A 17,406-nucleotide genomic window follows, 5' to 3' on the forward strand; every position below is an offset into this window, starting at 1 on the left:
GATTTTTCCAAACTACTTGATAGAAAGTGGGTGCATATGTCAGAGTTTCTCATGTCGTCTTTCATGAAGCCTAAAGCAGTTTTTAAATTTATTTAAGCTTCTTGTTGAGGAAGTAAAGTACAACAGTGCATTAGAGTCAGGGGGAAAAAAGGGACATTTCTGAGTTTGAAAAGTTTAAAATTTGCTTTTAAAAAAACCTCAGAAATTGTTGGATTAATCTTAGAAAATTAAAAAAGGAAATTTGAAGTTGAAAAGTAAAAAATTGTTAGAAAAAACATGAACATTTCTAAGTTTCAAAAGTGAAAAATGTTTAACTTTTGGAATTTTTTAAAATTTGGAAAGGTGAAACTTTTTGACTTTTGAAACTCAGAAATTTTTAGAATTTTTCTGAGATTAATCAAAAAATTCTGAGATTTTCTAGAAAATGTTAAACTTTTAGAGCTGAGAAATTTCCACATTTTTCCTTGAAATGTACTTTTTCTCTCCCATATGCAGCTTATTAAAAGGATCAGATGAGTTTGAGTCTTGCTCTGTATTTCTTCAGTGTTTGTCTCTAAAACAACCTTCGTCTGTCTTGCTGTCGATGTGAAACTCTGTTCATATTTTCACTCACAGCGTTTATTTCAAAGCTTCAGCCTCTGAAGAAAACTTCATGCTAATTCTTTAACTTTTATCAAGTTAAAATTAATCTAGAATATTCTATACAACATATTAAGAGAACAAACTCAAAAATATCTAAAATAATTTGTAGGATTCGCTTATTAAATTGTTTTACATTAACTTCATTCTGGCGCCCTCTACTGGCCCTCTAAGGCGAAACAACATATAAAACAACAAAATTTAGAAAATATTTCACTTTTTTGAAGGTTTAATAAAACTATATGGTCAAAAAAACTAAGATGCAATAAATAAATAATGGGGAAACATTTTTTGCATCTCGTATTTTTAAATAAAATTGGATCTAAATACATAATAAATTATTTAATTAAAATAATAGACAATTACTTTGAACATTCATTCATTAAATTGGGATGTTTTTACATGTTAAAAGCTATTATTAATTATTTCTGCATTGATTTTACTTATTTGCGATGAAACAACAGGAAGTCCCCTGATCGATAACACTGAAACAGCAGCAGTAGTCAAGCAAAATTATTCTGGTTTTGGGAATTAAACTTAAATTATGGGCTGCAGCAATGACAGAAAATATTCTATGAAAATGAAACAAGAATCTTTATTTGTTTTCTTTGGGGAAATTTCGTCCTGGGAAGGAAAAACAAACAAACAGTGAAATAATGATCACATCACTTATTATCCTATTTATGAAATAAATACATATAAATAAAGAAATTTAAAAAAATTCTAAAATGATTATTACAGATTTTCTCCACATCTAATCTTACAACTTAAGTTAATTAATGTAACATTTCAACCTGTTAAATGAATATGTAATTAAGCTATTAAATATTCAATATTAGATAACAATACATGTCATGTAATATTGTTAGTTTTATTGTGGAACGTAAAACTAAATATTCACAATGTCATTTGTAAAAAAAAAATATTAAATTCTAACATCTTTAAAGATCAATTTTTAAAAAATTCTTCATTATTGTAAACAAATGTATTCAAATCTGAATATATATATATATAAATATATATATTTATATATGTGTGTGTGTGTGTGTGTGTGAATCTAAATGTATCTAAAAACTGTTTTTCTTTATATATATGTATTAAACTCTAAATAGCGATTTACCTTTCAGCCAATCAGCAGCGCTCTAGGGAAACAAGCGGACCAATCAGAAAGCAGTGCGCCCTGTTTGAGGTTAACCTGTTTAGTTCATAACCTGACTGGACCCGCTGCCTGCTTCATTAGTAAAACACGAACCGACACGATGTACGGCGGAACCGAACCGCCTCCCGTCTCCATCCGCTGCAGAAAGTAGCGCCCCGGGTCATGGCTCGGAGTCGATCCGACTTCCTGCCGCTCCTGCCCCGCCGGAATGCCCGGCTGGACTCGTTCCTGAAGCGGAACACGGAGCGGGCTCTGTACGAGCGGATCCGAACCTACGAACCGTGCGTGGTGGTCTCTGACGTCATCAACAAGGTCTACATGTACGCGGTGCTGAGTGACGAGCGCGTGTACCTGACGGAGTTCCCGCCACGCGCGCTGACCGCCGCCGTGAGCCTCGAGCGCGTGCGCGACATCGAGCTGGTGAGTTTAAAACTGAGAAAGAAAAAGAGGAAAAAGTTGTTTTCATTGTTGAAATTCATCTTTAAGTTACGATCATCACCAACAAGTCAGAAATGTTATTCAGATAAATAAAATACAGAAGAAAAAATAACTTCTTACCTTTTAGTTGACCTCAAGGTCAAGGTTCATATTGTTCAGGGCCATGGTAGAAAAAAAGGAGCAAATTTCTGCCAAAAACCTAAAATAAATATAGATTAAGCTTTGAAATTTTCTAGGAAAAGCATTTCTGAGCTTCAAAAGTTGAAATGTTTTCTATAAAGAAACTAGAAAAACTTCAACATTTTTGCATTGGAAAAGTCAAAAGTTTGTGAGAAATTTTTTTGAGTAAATTAACATTTTAAAAAACATGACAATTTCTAAGCTTTAAAAATTTTAAATATTTTACTTTTGAAACCGAGAAAATTCTAAAAAGTTGAAAATGTTTGACTTTTCAGTCTCAGGAAATTTCCATGTTTTTTTCTAGAAATGTAAATAAAAATCTCAAAAATATTTTTTTTCTCACAAATTTTAGACTTTGAGCTCAGAAATTTCCACTTTTGTTTTTAGAAAATTTCTGAGTTGAATCTCAAAATTTCTGAATGTTTTGGATGGAAATGTACTCCTCCTGATTTTGCTCTTTTCTTTAGCGGCTCTAACACTCCGTCACACAAAGATCATATCACCGACTTCAAGGTGAATCATTTTGGCCTCAGCAGTGAAAGGCATGCTGTGTGCACGGTGGTGGCAGCATCATGGTTTGTGTTTTTCTCTCAAGTTAAATTGGACCTGGCACAAAATGTTTGGATGAAGTTGAACAGAAACTTGTTTGTGCATCTAAAGCTTAAGTCTAAATCAATTCAGTTTTACTTATTTAGCGCCGATTCACAAAAAATGTCTGGAAGCACTTTAAAAAAAATCATTTCAATTCAATCATCCATACATTCCAATTGATCCTAGTCATCAGAAAAGTAGTTTAAAAGTTTATCTAAACTCAGCAGATTGCATTGAATCGTTGACTTGCATTCTCTCCGACAGTGGAGAGGAAAAACTCCCCTTTAACAGAACCTCCAGCAGAACCAGAACCGGACTCAGTACAAGCGGCCATCTGAAATAACCAACTGCAAATAAGAAAAGACGAAAGATGAACATGAAGTTAACATTTGAAATATGAAGTTAACATTTGAAATAATGCAAATAATGAAAACTGCAGAGTAGTAAGAGACGAAAGTGAGAAGTGATGATAATCCAGTCGCTTCGATTGGTGAACAAAAGTTGCAACATTTGTTATATTTTCAGCTGCTGTGTTTCTCTTTCTCAAACCAAAAAACTCTTTGAAAAACCTGTTCCCCTCCTGGCCTGTGGGGGCGCTGCACCAAGAATCACTAAAGGAAACGACACAAAGACCTCTGAAGACACTGAGAGCAACTTCCTTCTTCACAACATGTAAAGAAACACGGAGTGGCCTTAAAGACCATGAGCCACTTCTCCTGCTAGCATTAAGCTAGCGCGTTTCTTTAGGTTGTATTTACCCAGAATGCCCTGCGCTGTAGTCCACTTCCTGCTTTTGGAGCGGTCAAACCGAGGTTTTTAAATGAACCAGGATTCGCTCTTTTGTTTGATTACACATTCTCTGGCATTAGCCACACCTAACAGTAGTTAGCCTCTTGTACTGCAAGCCATTTAATTTAAACTCACATAAAAAACATTTCAATCAATGTAATCAAACAGGAATAAAAAGGAATCTATTTTCAGACTCCAACCAGAAGCTGATTATGATTCGAGTCGCTGATTGCAAATAATTTTTAAACAGACTGACCCAGTGCAGGAGCTGAAAACAGGTTTAACGTCAGTACAACACAACTTAAAGAGTCAGAAAGCTGGCAGCTAAATCTGTGATTCCCACAGCTTGTTGTTATGTCAGACGCTTAGCAATAATCCCGACTGTGCTAACGTGACGGATTACTGCTGGAGTCTGACGGCGCCATCATGGCTGCAGCAGCTCACCTGGACGATCTCTGTTAGTGAAACTCGCTGAATAAATAAACGCTTGGCTCCCGTTTCCGTCTCTCTGCCTCTGCAGGGTGAAAAAATGTTGAAAATTAACCAAGGTCTGGAAAATGTAGTTGATTTTCAATATATATAAATGAATGTAATCATGAAGTGTGTGCATAATTCCTACACAATTAACCTAAAAATGATATAATTTCTGTTGCAGCAAGGTTTCACAAACTTAGTTTAATTAATTTATCAATTTGAACATTTTTAAACCATTATTAAGACCTATATTGCCATAGAAGTAAACCCAAAAAGCTAGCTAGTGGTAGCTTTAACCGTCTGGAGTCACAAAGCAGTGAAGTTGTCTGACTCAACTCTTTGCCTGACGAAAAAGTTTGAATCTTAACATAGATTAAAAAGTCTAAAATGGTCATTTAAGACCTGGGAGTAAGATAAATGCTAACTTACTTTTTAAACAAATTTAAGACGTTTTAAGGCCCTCATTTTAGATACTTGAGTTTAAGACTTTAAGGATTCACAGGGAAACCTGAGAGAGGTCATGTTTTATTCTATAAATAAAACAAGAATAAAGGAATTTCAGAAATTTATTCTGAGATTTCAATTGCTTTCATGTTTAGAAATCAACATAAATTTGCAATGAAAAAATTGAAAAGTTTTGTAATATGTCAGTCAAATATTCCTGACTTGGTGCTGAACTTCCTGTTTTACCTGTGCAGGTGAACGACCTCCCAGATTTCCTCAGTTCAAAGGACAGGGAGCGCTGTCAGCACATACGGATCACCTACATTCCAGAAAGGCCTGCAGAGAAGCAACATGATTGGTTACAGAGGGAGAAGGGGGAGGGGCTTCCTCCTGTGGCCCCGCCCTCTCGCAGAGCCAGCCACTGTCCAATCAGAATACATGACTTAAAAGGTTCAAATAAATTTGTTTTCATGACTTATGGTTACAGCCGTGTCTAAGCTAAAATGAGCTAAAATGCTATGGCTAGCTAAAATTATGTCAGTAGAAGTCATTTAAAAATTTTAACATTTAAAATGTTAAAATTTAAACATTTTAAATAATATTTATTTATGATAAATAAATAAACATTTATTTATTTTCATAAGTAAATGTTGACTGACATTTACTTATGCTAACAGCAATATCTAAATTAAAATGGGCTAAAATGCTATAGCAGCTAAAATTCTGTGAATTATTAGTTATAGTGGTATAACTAGCATTTTGACTGACATTTTCTTACAATGCAAAATATGCTAACAGGACTGTATAGGCTAAAATTAGCTTAAAAGCTAATGTTAGCTAAAATGCTGGGTAGTATAAATGGTGTACTAGCACTTTAGTTTATTCAGTATGTGAAGTTTAGCTTGTATATCAAAATATTAGCTAAAATATTAGTTTTAGCTATAAAGCTAATGTTAGCATGAAAACCCGGACCGGAACAATGCCAGAATCCTGATGATGTGCTTGTGGTGCAAAAAGAGAAAGCTGAGCTGAGAGTTAAACACAGATTCATTAAAGCCTGAATAATCTGTGATCTGATCTGAGGAAAACCGAGAAGTCGGTGTTGCTTCCCTTTGTTCTGAAATCTTTACCTGTAATGCTAACCTCCCTGTGTCTCTGCTTCCCTCACAGGATATCCTGCAGACAGGTGAGCACACCTGTTTGAATTTCTACCATGTTAGGAGTTTGTATTGACTGTCCTTTTGTTACCTTCCTGGTGGATAAGGTGACCAGTTTGAGATTTTCCTCTAGACTATAAAATATTGATCTGTTATCAAAACACATGAAAGGTTTAATCTCAGGTGTCTGTATTTGTGGATTTTACATATTAAATTTAGTTTTTTAATTAGTTTTTATTTTGAATGTAATTTTATATTTTTATCATTAAAAGTATTTTTTTTTTACATTTTTTCAAATTAAATGTATTGTTTTGTTTTTAACTATTCTCACCATTAGTTTTTATTTTCTACTTTAAAGTTTTTACTTTTCAGTTGTTTCTGCTCAATGTTTAGGAATCAGCAGCAAACATTTAGCTTCTGCTAAATACTATGTTGGTATGGCGCTTTAGCATTAGCTTCTGCTAAATACTATGTTGGTATGGCGCTTTAGCATTAGCTTCTGCTAAATACTATGTTGGTATGGCGCTTTAGCATTAGATTCTGCTAAATACTATGTTGGTATAGCGCTTTAGCATTAGCTTCTGCTAAATACTATGTTGGTATGGCGCTTTAGCATTAGCTTCTGCTAAATACTATGTTGGTATGGCGCTTTAGCATTAGCTTCTGCTAAATACTATGTTGGTATGGCGCTTTAGCATTAGATTCTGCTAAATACTATGTTGGTATGGCGCTTTAGCATTAGTTTCTGCTAAATACTATGTTGGTATAGCGCTTTAGCATTAGCTTCTGCTAAATACTATGTTGGTATGGCACTTTAGCATTAGATTCTGCTAAATACTATGTTGGTATAACGCTTTAGCATTAGCTTCTGCTAAATACTATGTTGGTATGGCGATTTAGCATTAGCTTCTGCTAAATACTATGTTGGTATAGCGCTTTAGCATTAGCTTCTGCTAAATACTATGTTGGTATAGCGCTTTAGCATTAGATTCTGCTAAATACTATGTTGGTATAGCGCTTTAGCATTAGCTTCTGCTAAATACTATGTTGGTATAGCGCTTTAGCATTAGCTTCTGCTAAATACTATGTTGGTATAGCGCTTTAGCATTAGCTTCTGCTAAATACTATGTTGGTATAGCGCTTTAGCATTAGTTTCTGCTAAATACTATGTTGGTCACACTTTAGCATGAGCTTAATATTTTGGTATAGTGGTTTAGCATGAGCTGAACTAATGCTTAGGGTTAGCGCTAATAGCCTTTTAGTTAGCGATACCCACCCCTGCTACCAAATCCAATAAAATAAAACTTGCTAGTAAGACAGAAATGCGTTGAATTAAACATTTAATCCAGATTTAAGTCTCATTTTGCAGCAGCCCTGTTGTTTTTGCTGCTGCCCCCTGGGATTATATCGCTCTGCTAATTCCTCTGAGCTTCTGTCAGGAAACGGCGTGTCGACAGTAATGAGACGAAGAAAGGAAGATTTACTGTCACGGCCTCTGAATGGTTGCCTGGAGGCCACAAAGGAAGCTGATGTAAACAGCACAGAGTGTAAATGTGTCCATGTGCTGCTCCACTGGGACGTCATTAAACGCATCAGTTCATAAAGCTAAAGCTAAACAGCAGGAGTTCAGAACAAAATGAAGCTAAAGACAGAAGCAGAAACGTTCAAGGACAAACTCTAAAATGACGTCATCCACCAGTGGTGCAGGAGAAAACTGAATATACAGACAGAGAAAAAAACATATTGGCCATTGAAAATGTCAAGATGGCAGACCTTTTTCAAGATGGTGCTGTGGTTGTCAAGAACAATTATTTTATCATAGATGAATGCTTTTGTGTCAAATCTGACATAACTGGGCCAGTAGAAATCTTTTCAAGATGGCCACCATGGTTGTAATGGAGAATATATGTTTGCACTGATATCCTGCCAATGGTGGACATGCTGATTTTAAACTTGTTTCCAGATGAAATGTTTACAGTGCTGTGCTGCAGTAAGAGCGGCGTGTTGCCATCTCCGTTGAACCTGTTTCTGTTTTTAGCTGGTGGGAGAAAGAGGAGCTCCAGCCGGTGATGAAGACCAGCCGCTCTTCCTCCTGCCCCGACCCGGAGACTCTGGGCCTCCCCAGGATTCCTCTTCCTCATCCTCCCTCGCCTCCTTCCTCACCACCAGAGGAAAACCTGAAAACAGCTGAGAGCCGCCAGGTGAGGGCGGCTTCCAAAAGCTAAAGAAAACTTTCATTTCTTTAGATTTACACTAATTATCAGGGTTAAAGATAATAAATGACAACGAGGGAAAAACTCCAATTGTTTTGTGGAAACTATTTAAAATGGGGAAGAAAGGAAAACATTCCATTCAAATAAGGCAGGTGAGTTAAGTGAGGAAAAACCTGGGATTGATTTCAGGATTTTCCAGGTCTGGAAAAGTTTAGAAGAATTCCAGATTCATTCCCGGCTCTGCTGGATAAACGCTCCGTCTCCTTTCTTATCCTTCTCTCTTTGGTTCCTCCCTTGTTTCCTTTGCTCTTTCTGTCCTTGTCGTCTGACTTTCCTTGGTTACTTTCATCCTTCCTTATCTCCTTCGTTTCTTCCTTCCTTCCTAAACGGACCTCATTCCCACTATTATGCACGGTAGAGGTTCTGTGATGCTGTGGGCCCGTTTCTCTTCTAAATACCTAATGCCACTGAGAAACAGGTCGATTTAAACGGCAGGGTCAGAGGTCACGGCGTTCTGTTTGGTCCAAACTCAGCATGGTGTCCCTCATGGCGGTTCCAGGTGACCCAGAGGATCGGCGCCGTCCTGACCCGGCTGCTGAGGCGGGACCGAGCGGACTTCGGGGAAGAGAGGGAAGCCGAGCTGCACCTTTACGTGGTTTCTCAGACCTCCACCCTGTACCTCCACCTGCAGAGCTGCTGGAACAGCTTCGTCATCGTGGGTCGAGACTCAGAGGTCAGTCTGGTTCTGTTGTCTCTTGTCTGACAGCCGGACGTCTGTGTGTCCAGAAGTCGACCCGGCTCCTGGATCCGGTCTACAGGAGGAGAAGCACGCCGTCGTCCGACTCCATCAGGTTGGAACAACGGATCTTTTATTTCAGAAGTGAATTAAACTCTCTGGTCTTCAGTGATCTGACCGTCTCTTCTAACTAAACGCTGGATTATTAATCTGGGAGCATCAGAGATTTCCCAGTGAAACACGGCGCAGCACCACAAGAGTCCAGACAGGAACGGACATGAAGAAACTCATTTCTCATCTAAATCAGCCAGTAGATCCAAATAGTGTGATTCTCTTCTCTGCACAACCAAAAATTACACCTGCAAACAAAAGATCCATCAGTCTAAAAGTCCTTGTTACGTTCTTCGTCTTTTTCCACCTTTTCTTTGTTCCTTCCTTCCACCATTTTCTTTCTCCCTCATCCCTCGTTTTTGGAAGAAAACTTCAAGACATTGCAAGTTGGAGACGCTCCTTCATTCCTCCATCCTGTCCTCCTTCTTTAGTTAATTCTACCTTTGTCTTTCCTTCCTCTGTTTTTCCTTTTCAGGAAGAAGAGAAAACTGCAGAAGCACCAAATGTGGCCCAGACCATACTGGTGTTGTCCCAGTTGGTCAAACAAGCCATGTTTCTAATTGTTAGGCAAATTTTGACAAAAAAACTAACAAAAGACGAGAAAAATAGGCGTGTTTCTGTGAACCAGATCATGCAAAGCATCATTATATTTAATGTCGACACTATGAAGTTTGTGCCTCTGGTAAGGCACAAATTACAAGCAGCTCATCAGCCATAGTTTTGAAATCAGGGAACATCTCTCAAAGTGTCCGGTCCATGACTCTTATTATTATTGATTGACTGACTGACTGACTTAGCTGCTTTTGAGCTGTACACTGTGCATATATTTGAAAATGTTCTGGTCTACATGCCTGCGACAGACTGACCTGTCCAGGTGACCCCGCCTCTAGGTGACCCCGCCTCTCGCCCAGAACATTATCTGGAGAGGCAGCAGCTCCTCCTGACCCCATTAGAGACAAGGTGTTAGAAAATGAATGGATGAATGTCTGGTCTCCACCCAGTGGACCAGTAGACCATGACTTGTACTGGTCTCCTTGTACTGGTCTCCACCAGCCTCAGACAGAAAGATGCTGGAGTCTGTTTGGTCTCTGCAGCGCGGAGCGGACGGCTCACCTGTTCGCTCAGCTGAGTTCGGAGCTGCTGCAGGACGGCATCACCGTGGAGAACCGGTACCTTCTGCTGCAGGAGCTGAGGACAGCGGCTCACCGCAACGTCACGCTGAGGAGGCTCTTTTGGAGGGTGAGACGTTACGATAAAGAGAACAGACAGAGTGAAAATACCTGGAAATGTGGACAGAAATCAAGATTTTTATCCATTTATTTTTGTTCCCAGTCCGGTGAGGCGTTTGTCTTCCTGGTTCAGACTCTGGAGGAATGTCTTCATGGCTGTCAGAGTTTCAGCAGATTTCACACCACAGATCAGCTACTGTAAGAGACTCATGTTGACAGTTCCAACCTCCACCACCAGGGGGCAGATTTAGGTCAGGCTCAGGTTATTAACCTCCAACAGGTCAAAGTATGCTACTTAGCATAGTGAATCAGTGCACTACTGACTCACCAAGTAGCATACTTAGCTTAGCATAGAATGGTAATTTAATTACTGATGATAGAGATTTAAGCTAGGCTAACAGCTATAAATTTAAGCTAGCGCTATAGAGATTTAAGCTAGGCTAATGCCACAGTAAATTGGGTTTGAATTAGGGCAGTTTTGCTACGTTTTACCCATAGATGAGGTTTGACTTTAAATATTGTTGTTCTTTGTTGATTAAAGGAAGGCCAGAAAAATTCAGATGGTGAGACAGTGGTGAGGTGTACGACTGGATGGACTCATATTTTTATGCTCTGGAGAAATCAGCTTAATTGAGCGTAGCTAATAAAACGTCAGGTTAAGGTTTCACATCCAGCTCTAAATGCGTTTAAAGTTGCTTGAATCCCATTTTCAGCAGATATTTGTGCTAATGTTGCCAATCTCTTTCAGGCTGAGTACGCTGATCATCCAGACGTTCGCCATCATGTTCAGAGAGACGGAGGTGGAAGTGTCCAGGAGCAGCCTGCTCTTCGCCAACAGGTAAACACAAAACTGTTTCTGTCCAAGGATTTTCCTTCTCCAGTTGCTGAACAGCTGCCAGGTGGTGCTTACTTAATTTATTTTCACACATTATGTGGATGTGTGAGCTGATGTTTTTAATAATTCAAAAATCAATTAACTAAAAACTCAAGATTTTTCATATATTTTAAAATCAGTTCACTAGTGAAAAATAAATTAGCAGTAGCTTCAGAGTTGCCAACTTGAACTAACAGAAGTCAACTTGGAAACATGTTGAGGAAAAAAATACTGAAATTTACAAAAAGTGAGGAAATTTCTGTAGCTGAATAATTCAACATGTATTATGGTAAATCTTTTTAAAAAGGAATAAATTTACATCTAAAACAAAAACAAAAAAACAAGAAAATAAAAACATTTGTAAGAATTTTCTTTTAAAATTTCTGTTATGAAAAGTCAAAAATTTGTAAGAAAAAAAACGAGGAAAAACTTGGAACTTTGAAAAGTAAAAAATTTACAACTTTTCAAATTCTGAAATTTTCAAGTTTTTTTCTAGAAAATTTCTGAGATTAATCTGAAAATTTCTGATATTTTTCTAGTAAATTTTTGTATTTTCAAACTTTTCCTTAATTTTTTTTTTTTGCAGAAATGTATTCCTTTTTTATTTTGGCTCTAATACAGGGTCATATTTTTCAGCTTTAGAAATTTCCTCACCTTTTGAACGTTTGTCATTTTTCTTACCGTTTCCAAATCGACTCCAGATTGTTTAGGCTGACAGTTTTGCTCTGTCTGTTCTAAATCTAAGGCTAATTTATGATATTTCACCAGTTTTCAGCTAAATGTTTGAGCACTCGCTGCATTCTCCCAGGATAAACGGTGTTTCCTCCTGCAGAGGGGCTCTGATCTCCAGACTGCTGCTCGCCTTCGTTTGTGATCCTGACGGTGAGAAGCAGAGTCGAGGCTCCGCGTCTGACTCAGAGGTAAACTGGTTCACATCAGAGATTTATTAAAATCTGTCATAAAACAACCAGTTAGACTCTAACCTGCATCTCTGCAGCTCCAGGATTTAGTCTCAGAGTACCTGGATGCTGCCTGCTCTCTGCTGTTTGAGCTGCTGCTGCTGGGCTACCAGGTGAGTTCTGGCAGGAAGTTCACAACTTTCAGTTCTGGTAAAGAAATATCTATAAATATTCCCGTCTACATCTATCCATAGATCTCTCCAAACTAAACACATCAAATCTAAAAGACAAAAGTTCCGGGATGTAAACTTCTGGTTTCAGCTGGAAATGCTGAGTTTTGCTGATGGAGGTTTTATAAACTGTTGGTTCAAATAGATAACTTGGTTCTGATCAGTGGACTGAAAATGCCTTCAGAACCTCCGGGCCTACTGAACGATTTACAAAATGCTTAGTTTTTAGGAACGTTCTTTCTGTTTCAGACCAGCCGATGTTTCCCTGGAGAGAACTTCATGTCCGTGTCGTGGATCCTGGGAGTCCTTCAGCCTCACCCCCACCTGGTAAGCCTTCCTCACAGGAGTCCAGCCGTTCAGCTCCTCCAGGTAACCTCAGTCTGTCCTCCGCAGCTGCCCTTCATCCGCCACCAGGCCCAGCTGCTGGTTCTGGTTCTGTCGGACCAGACCGGGTCGGTTCTGAGCCCGGCGGAGTCCGTTCTGTTGTTCCAGCGCTGTCGCCTCCTGCTGGCCTGTCTGCAGTACAACAACCAGCTGGCTCAGCACCTGCAGCTAAACTTCAGAGAGGAATTCAGGTCGGAGATCCAGAGCCTGCACTGCCGCCTAGTGGCAAACACAGCATACTGCAGGAGAGCGGATAGGCCCAATTAGTATAATATATTAACCAAGGCAGACAATAGTAGATAGAAAAAAGGAGAAAATTTACACAAAAAGATGAATTTAAAACATTTTCTAAAAAAAATAAATAAATACGTAAAATAAAATTCTGGCCTTGAAAATTCAAAAATCTGCTAGAAAAAAACAGAAATTTGAGATTAAGCTTAAAAAAAGAGAAATTTGTGATCTTATAAAGTTGTAAATTTTCGAGAAAAAATTCCCATTTTGAGGTTTATTGCCAGAAAAAACAGTATATTTCATAACATATGGTTATTATTTTTGTCAGCCAATAAATCTATAAGTTATATTTAAGTATGTACAGCAGCTGGAATCACGACACAGCCTACAACTTTCACTTTTCAACTGTTTTGATGATTCATAGTTTCTTTCTGCTCAGCAGATTCGCAGTGACTCCGTCCAGCGCCGAGCAGAAGCTGCAGCCTCGTTATCCGATCTGCAAGCCGACTGTGAGACTCATTCAGCGCATCGTGACGCTCATCCAGCGCAGCTGAGCCCACAGGAAGCTAGAAGTTCACTACAGAAACAAAACGCTCAGACAGAATGTGCCTTTAGCGTCTTTATCAGTGGCAGGAATGATGCTGCTGCAGGTCCGATAACATCCACCTGATTGGTTCTGTGGGTAATCAATAAATTATCAGTTTCACAGCAAATCAAACTGGAATCGCTGATTTGTTCAGTAATATTTGGGATTTTTTTTTAAAAATGGTTCACTTTGTTTATTAATAAAAAATAATTTTTACAAGTTATTATTTTGCTCCATAAGCGACACCAGAGTCTGGAGAGCTGGAGGTTTCATCCTGTAAACAATTCATCCTGGAAACGATTCATCCTGGAAACGATTCATCCTGGAAACGATTCATCCTGGAAACGATTCGTCATGGAAACGATTCGTCATGGAAACGATTCGTCCCGGAAACGATCCGTCCCGGAAACGATCCGTCCCGGAAACGATTCATCCCGGAAACGATCCGTCCCGGAAACGATCCGTCCCGGAAACGATTCATCCCGGAAACGATCCGTCCCGGAAACAATTCATCATGGAAACGATTCATCATGGAAACGATTCATCCTGGAAACGATTCCTGATGGAGTTCCTACTGAAAAACTGGGACTGGAGAGACTTTAATCAGTTTCTGCACCGTTCATCCATCCGTTCATCCAACCAACCGTTCATCCATCCAAAAATTGTAAAGATCTTTTTTAATGAGTCCATTCAGACAGTAAAACAACAAAATTCATAACAATAAGAATTGACATATTTATCACACAAAAGTAAATCTATTAAGTTTATTAATGATCGATTTATTGATTGCAGTTTACAGAAAACAACATTCAGTTGCTCATACATTAGAATTTAACATTGAAAAACAGAAATATTAAATTCATCAGACACAAAAGGTTATTGATAAAAAGGATGAAAGTTTAGTGGAAGGAAAATATCCATATAAAATGAAATATTGGATGTTATCATCAAAACTAACAGAAGTTAAGTTTATTTTTTATGTAAAGCTGCAATAAATTTTAAACTTGTTGATTTTCAGTCTCTACATTAAAGTAAAACTTCAATTTAAACCGACATCAAAAGGAAATTTGACAAAAATATATAAACATGAATTTTTAACAATATCCATCCATCCATCCATCTTCTTCCGCTTATCCGAGGTCGGGTGGCGGGGGTAGCAGCTTCAGAACTTCCCTCAGACTTCCCTCAGCCCAGACAGCCCAGACTTCCCTCTCCCCGGCCACTTCTTCCAGCTCTTCCGGGGGAATCCTGAGGCGTTCCCAGGCCAGCCGAGAGACATAGTCCCTCCAGCATGTCCTGGGTCTTCCCCGGGGCCTCCTCCCGGTGGGACGTGCCCGGAACACCTCACCAGGGAGGCGTCCAGGAGGCATCCTGACCAGATGCCCGAGCCTCAACTGGCTCCTCTCGATGTGAAGGAGCAGCGGCTCTACTCTGAGTCCCTCCCGGATGACTGAGCTTCTCACCCTATCTCTAAGGGAGAGCCCAGCCACCCTACGGAGAAAACCCATTTCGGCCGCTTGTATCCGCGATCTCGTTCTTTCGGTCATGACCCAAAGCTCATGACCATAGACGAGGGTGGGAACGTAGATCAACCGGTAAATCGAGAGCTTCGCTTTATGGCTCAGCTCTCTCTTCACCACGACGGACCGGTACAGCGCCCGCTTAACGGCAGACGCTGCACCAATCCGCCTGTCGACCTCCCGCTCCCTTCTTCCCCCATTCGTGAACAAGATCCCGAGATACTTAAACTCCTCCACTTGGGGCAGGACACCCCCCTGACCCGGAGAAGGCATTCTACCCTTTTCCGGCTCAAGACCATGGCCTCGGATTTGGAGGCACTGATCCCCATCCCGGCCGCTTCACACTCGGCTGAGAACCGCTCCAGCGAGAGCTGCAGATCATGACCTGATGAGGCCAATAGGACCACATCGTCTGCAAAAAGCAGAGATGAGATCCTAAGGCCACCAAATCGGATCCCCTCAACACCTTGGCTGGTCTAGAAATTCTGTCCATGAAAGTGATGAACAGAATCGGTGACAAAGGGCAGCCCTGGCGGAGTCCAACTCTCACCGAAAACGAGCCCGACTTACTGTCGGCAATGCGGACCAGGCTCTGACACCGGTCATACAGGGACCTGACAGCCCGTATCAAAGGGCCCGGTACCCCATACTCCCGGAGAACCCCCCACAGGGCTCCTTGAGGGACACGGTCGAACGCCTTCTCCAAGTCCACAAAACACATGTAGACTGGTTGGGCGAACTCCCATGCACCCTCCAGGACCCTGCCGAGGGTGTAGAGCTGGTCCAGTGTTCCACAACCAGGACGAAAACCACACTGCTCTTCCTGAATCCGAGGTTCGACTATCCGACGGACCCTCCTCTCCAGGACCCCTGAATAGACCTTGCCAGGGAGGCTTAAGAGTGTGACCCCTCTATAATTGGAGCACACCCTCCGGTCCCCCTCTTTGAACAGGGGGACCACCACCCCAGTCTGCCAATCCAGGGGAACTGCCCCCGATGTCCATGCGATATTGCAGAGTCGCGTCAGCCAACACAACCCTACAACATCCAGAGCCTTAAGGAACTCCGGGCGGATCTCATCCACCCCCGGAGCCTTGCCACCGAGGAGCTTTTTAACCACCTCGGCGACCTCGTCCCCAGAGATTGGAGAGCCCAACCCAGAGTCCCCAGGCTCCGCTTCCTCAGTGGAAGGCATGTTGGTGGGATTGAGGAGGTCTTCGAAGTACTCTGCCCATCGGCCCACAACATCCCGAGTAGAGGTCAGCAGCACACCATCCCCACTATAAACAGTGTTGGTGCTGCACCGCTTCCCCCCCCTGAGACGCCAGATGGTGGACCAGAATCGCCTCGAAGCCGTACGGAAGTCTTTCTCCATGGCCCCTCCAAACTCCTCCCACGCCCAAGTTTTTGCCTCAACAACCGCCGGAGCCGCATGCCGCTTCGCCTGCCGGTACCCATCAGCTGCTTCCGGAGTCCCACAGGCCAAAAAGGCCCGGTAGGACTCTTTCTTCAGCCTGATGGCAACCCTCACCGAAGGTGTCCACCAACGGGTTCGAGGGTTGCCGCCGTGATAGGCACCGACAACCTTGCGGCCACAGCTCCGATCGGCCGCCTCGACAATGGAGGCACGGAACACGGTCCACTCAGACTCCATGTCCCCCACGTCCCCCAGGACGTGTTCGAAGTTTTGCCGGAGATGGGAGTTAAAGCTCCGTCTCACAGGGGATTCCGCCAGACGTTCCCAGCAGACCCTCACAACACGTTTGGGCCTGCCAGGTCTGACCGGCTTTCTCCCCCACCACCGGAGCCAACTCACCACCAGGTAGTGGTCAGTGGACAGCTCCGCACCTCTCTTCACCCGAGTGTCCAAGACATACGGCCGCAGATCCGATGAAACAATGACAAAGTCGATCATCGAACTGCGGCCTAGGGTGTCCTGGTGCCAAGTGCACATATGGACACCCTTATGCTTGAACATGGTGTTCGTTATGGACAATCCATGGCGAGCACAGAAGTCCAACAACAGAACACCGCTCGAGTTCAGGTCGGGCGGGCCGTTCCTTCCAACCACGCCCCTCCAGGTCTCACTGTCATTGCCCACGTGAGCGTTGAAGTCCCCCAGCAGAACAAGGGAGTCCCCAGGAGGAGCACTCTCCAGTACCCCCTCTAAGGACTCCAAAAAGGGTGGGTAATCTGAACTGTCGTTCGGCCTGTATGCACAAACTACAGTCAGGACCCGTCCCCCCACCCGTAGGCGGAGGGAGGCTACCCTCTCGTTCACCGGGGTAAACCCCAACGTACAGGCGCCGAGATGGGGAGCAACAAGTATGCCCACTCCTGCCCGACGTCTCTCACCCTGGGCAACTCCAGAGTGGAAGTATGTCCAGCCCCTCTCAAGGAGACTGGTTCCAGAACCAGAGCCATGCGTCGAGGCGAGACCGACTATTTCTAGCCGGAACCTCTCGACCTCACGCACTAGCTCCGGCTCCTTCCCCACCAGAGAGGTAACATTCCACGTCCCA

General features: G+C 41.7%; 1 protein-coding gene and 1 long non-coding RNA gene across 6 annotated transcripts; one reads left to right on the forward strand and one right to left on the reverse strand.

The window, feature by feature from the left end:
* The first annotated feature begins 1,760 nt into the window (after positions 1-1,760).
* c17h12orf56 (chromosome 17 C12orf56 homolog) lies at positions 1,761-14,062 on the forward strand. Of its 4 annotated transcripts, XM_032589401.1 has the most exons (14): positions 1,761-2,218; positions 4,969-5,164; positions 5,885-5,900; positions 7,910-8,072; positions 8,644-8,799; positions 8,871-8,935; positions 10,026-10,170; positions 10,264-10,358; positions 10,909-10,998; positions 11,867-11,954; positions 12,032-12,106; positions 12,413-12,490; positions 12,557-12,738; positions 13,221-14,062. In XM_032589401.1, the coding sequence occupies exons 1-14, from the start codon at positions 1,961-1,963 to the stop codon at positions 13,330-13,332; spliced, it is 1,719 nt and encodes a 572-aa protein (XP_032445292.1). In that variant the 5' UTR covers positions 1,761-1,960; the 3' UTR covers positions 13,333-14,062. The 4 variants fall into 4 exon arrangements, with proteins under 4 accessions (XP_032445292.1, XP_032445289.1, XP_032445291.1 ...); XM_032589398.1 differs by having other exon boundaries at positions 10,026-10,358; XM_032589400.1 differs by having other exon boundaries at positions 12,413-12,738.
* LOC116736713 (uncharacterized) lies at positions 2,821-8,008 on the reverse strand. 2 transcript variants are annotated; one of them, XR_004342660.1, is made up of 4 exons: positions 7,894-8,008; positions 4,961-5,050; positions 4,241-4,310; positions 2,821-3,354 (listed from the first exon to the last, which is right to left on the reverse strand). It is a non-coding gene; the product is annotated as an uncharacterized LOC116736713 (long non-coding RNA). The 2 variants fall into 2 exon arrangements; XR_004342659.1 differs by lacking the exon at positions 2,821-3,354 and having other exon boundaries at positions 3,609-4,310.
* Positions 14,063-17,406: the final 3,344 nt, after the last annotated feature.

The sequence above is a fragment of the Xiphophorus hellerii genome, chromosome 17 (genome assembly GCF_003331165.1).
Source record: "Xiphophorus hellerii strain 12219 chromosome 17, Xiphophorus_hellerii-4.1, whole genome shotgun sequence".
Lineage (NCBI taxonomy): Eukaryota > Metazoa > Chordata > Actinopteri > Cyprinodontiformes > Poeciliidae > Xiphophorus > Xiphophorus hellerii.

Coding starts and splice junctions, on each gene's coding strand:
- c17h12orf56 (XM_032589397.1), top strand. CDS start 1,961: ATGGCTCGGAGTCGATCCGACTTCCTGCCGCTCCTGCCCCGCCGGAAT. Junction 8,936..10,025: donor CCGTCGTCCGACTCCATCAG/GTTGGAACAACG, acceptor TGGTCTCTGCAG/CGCGGAGCGGACGGCTCACC. Junction 10,999..11,866: donor AGCCTGCTCTTCGCCAACAG/GTAAACACAAAA, acceptor TTCCTCCTGCAG/AGGGGCTCTGATCTCCAGAC.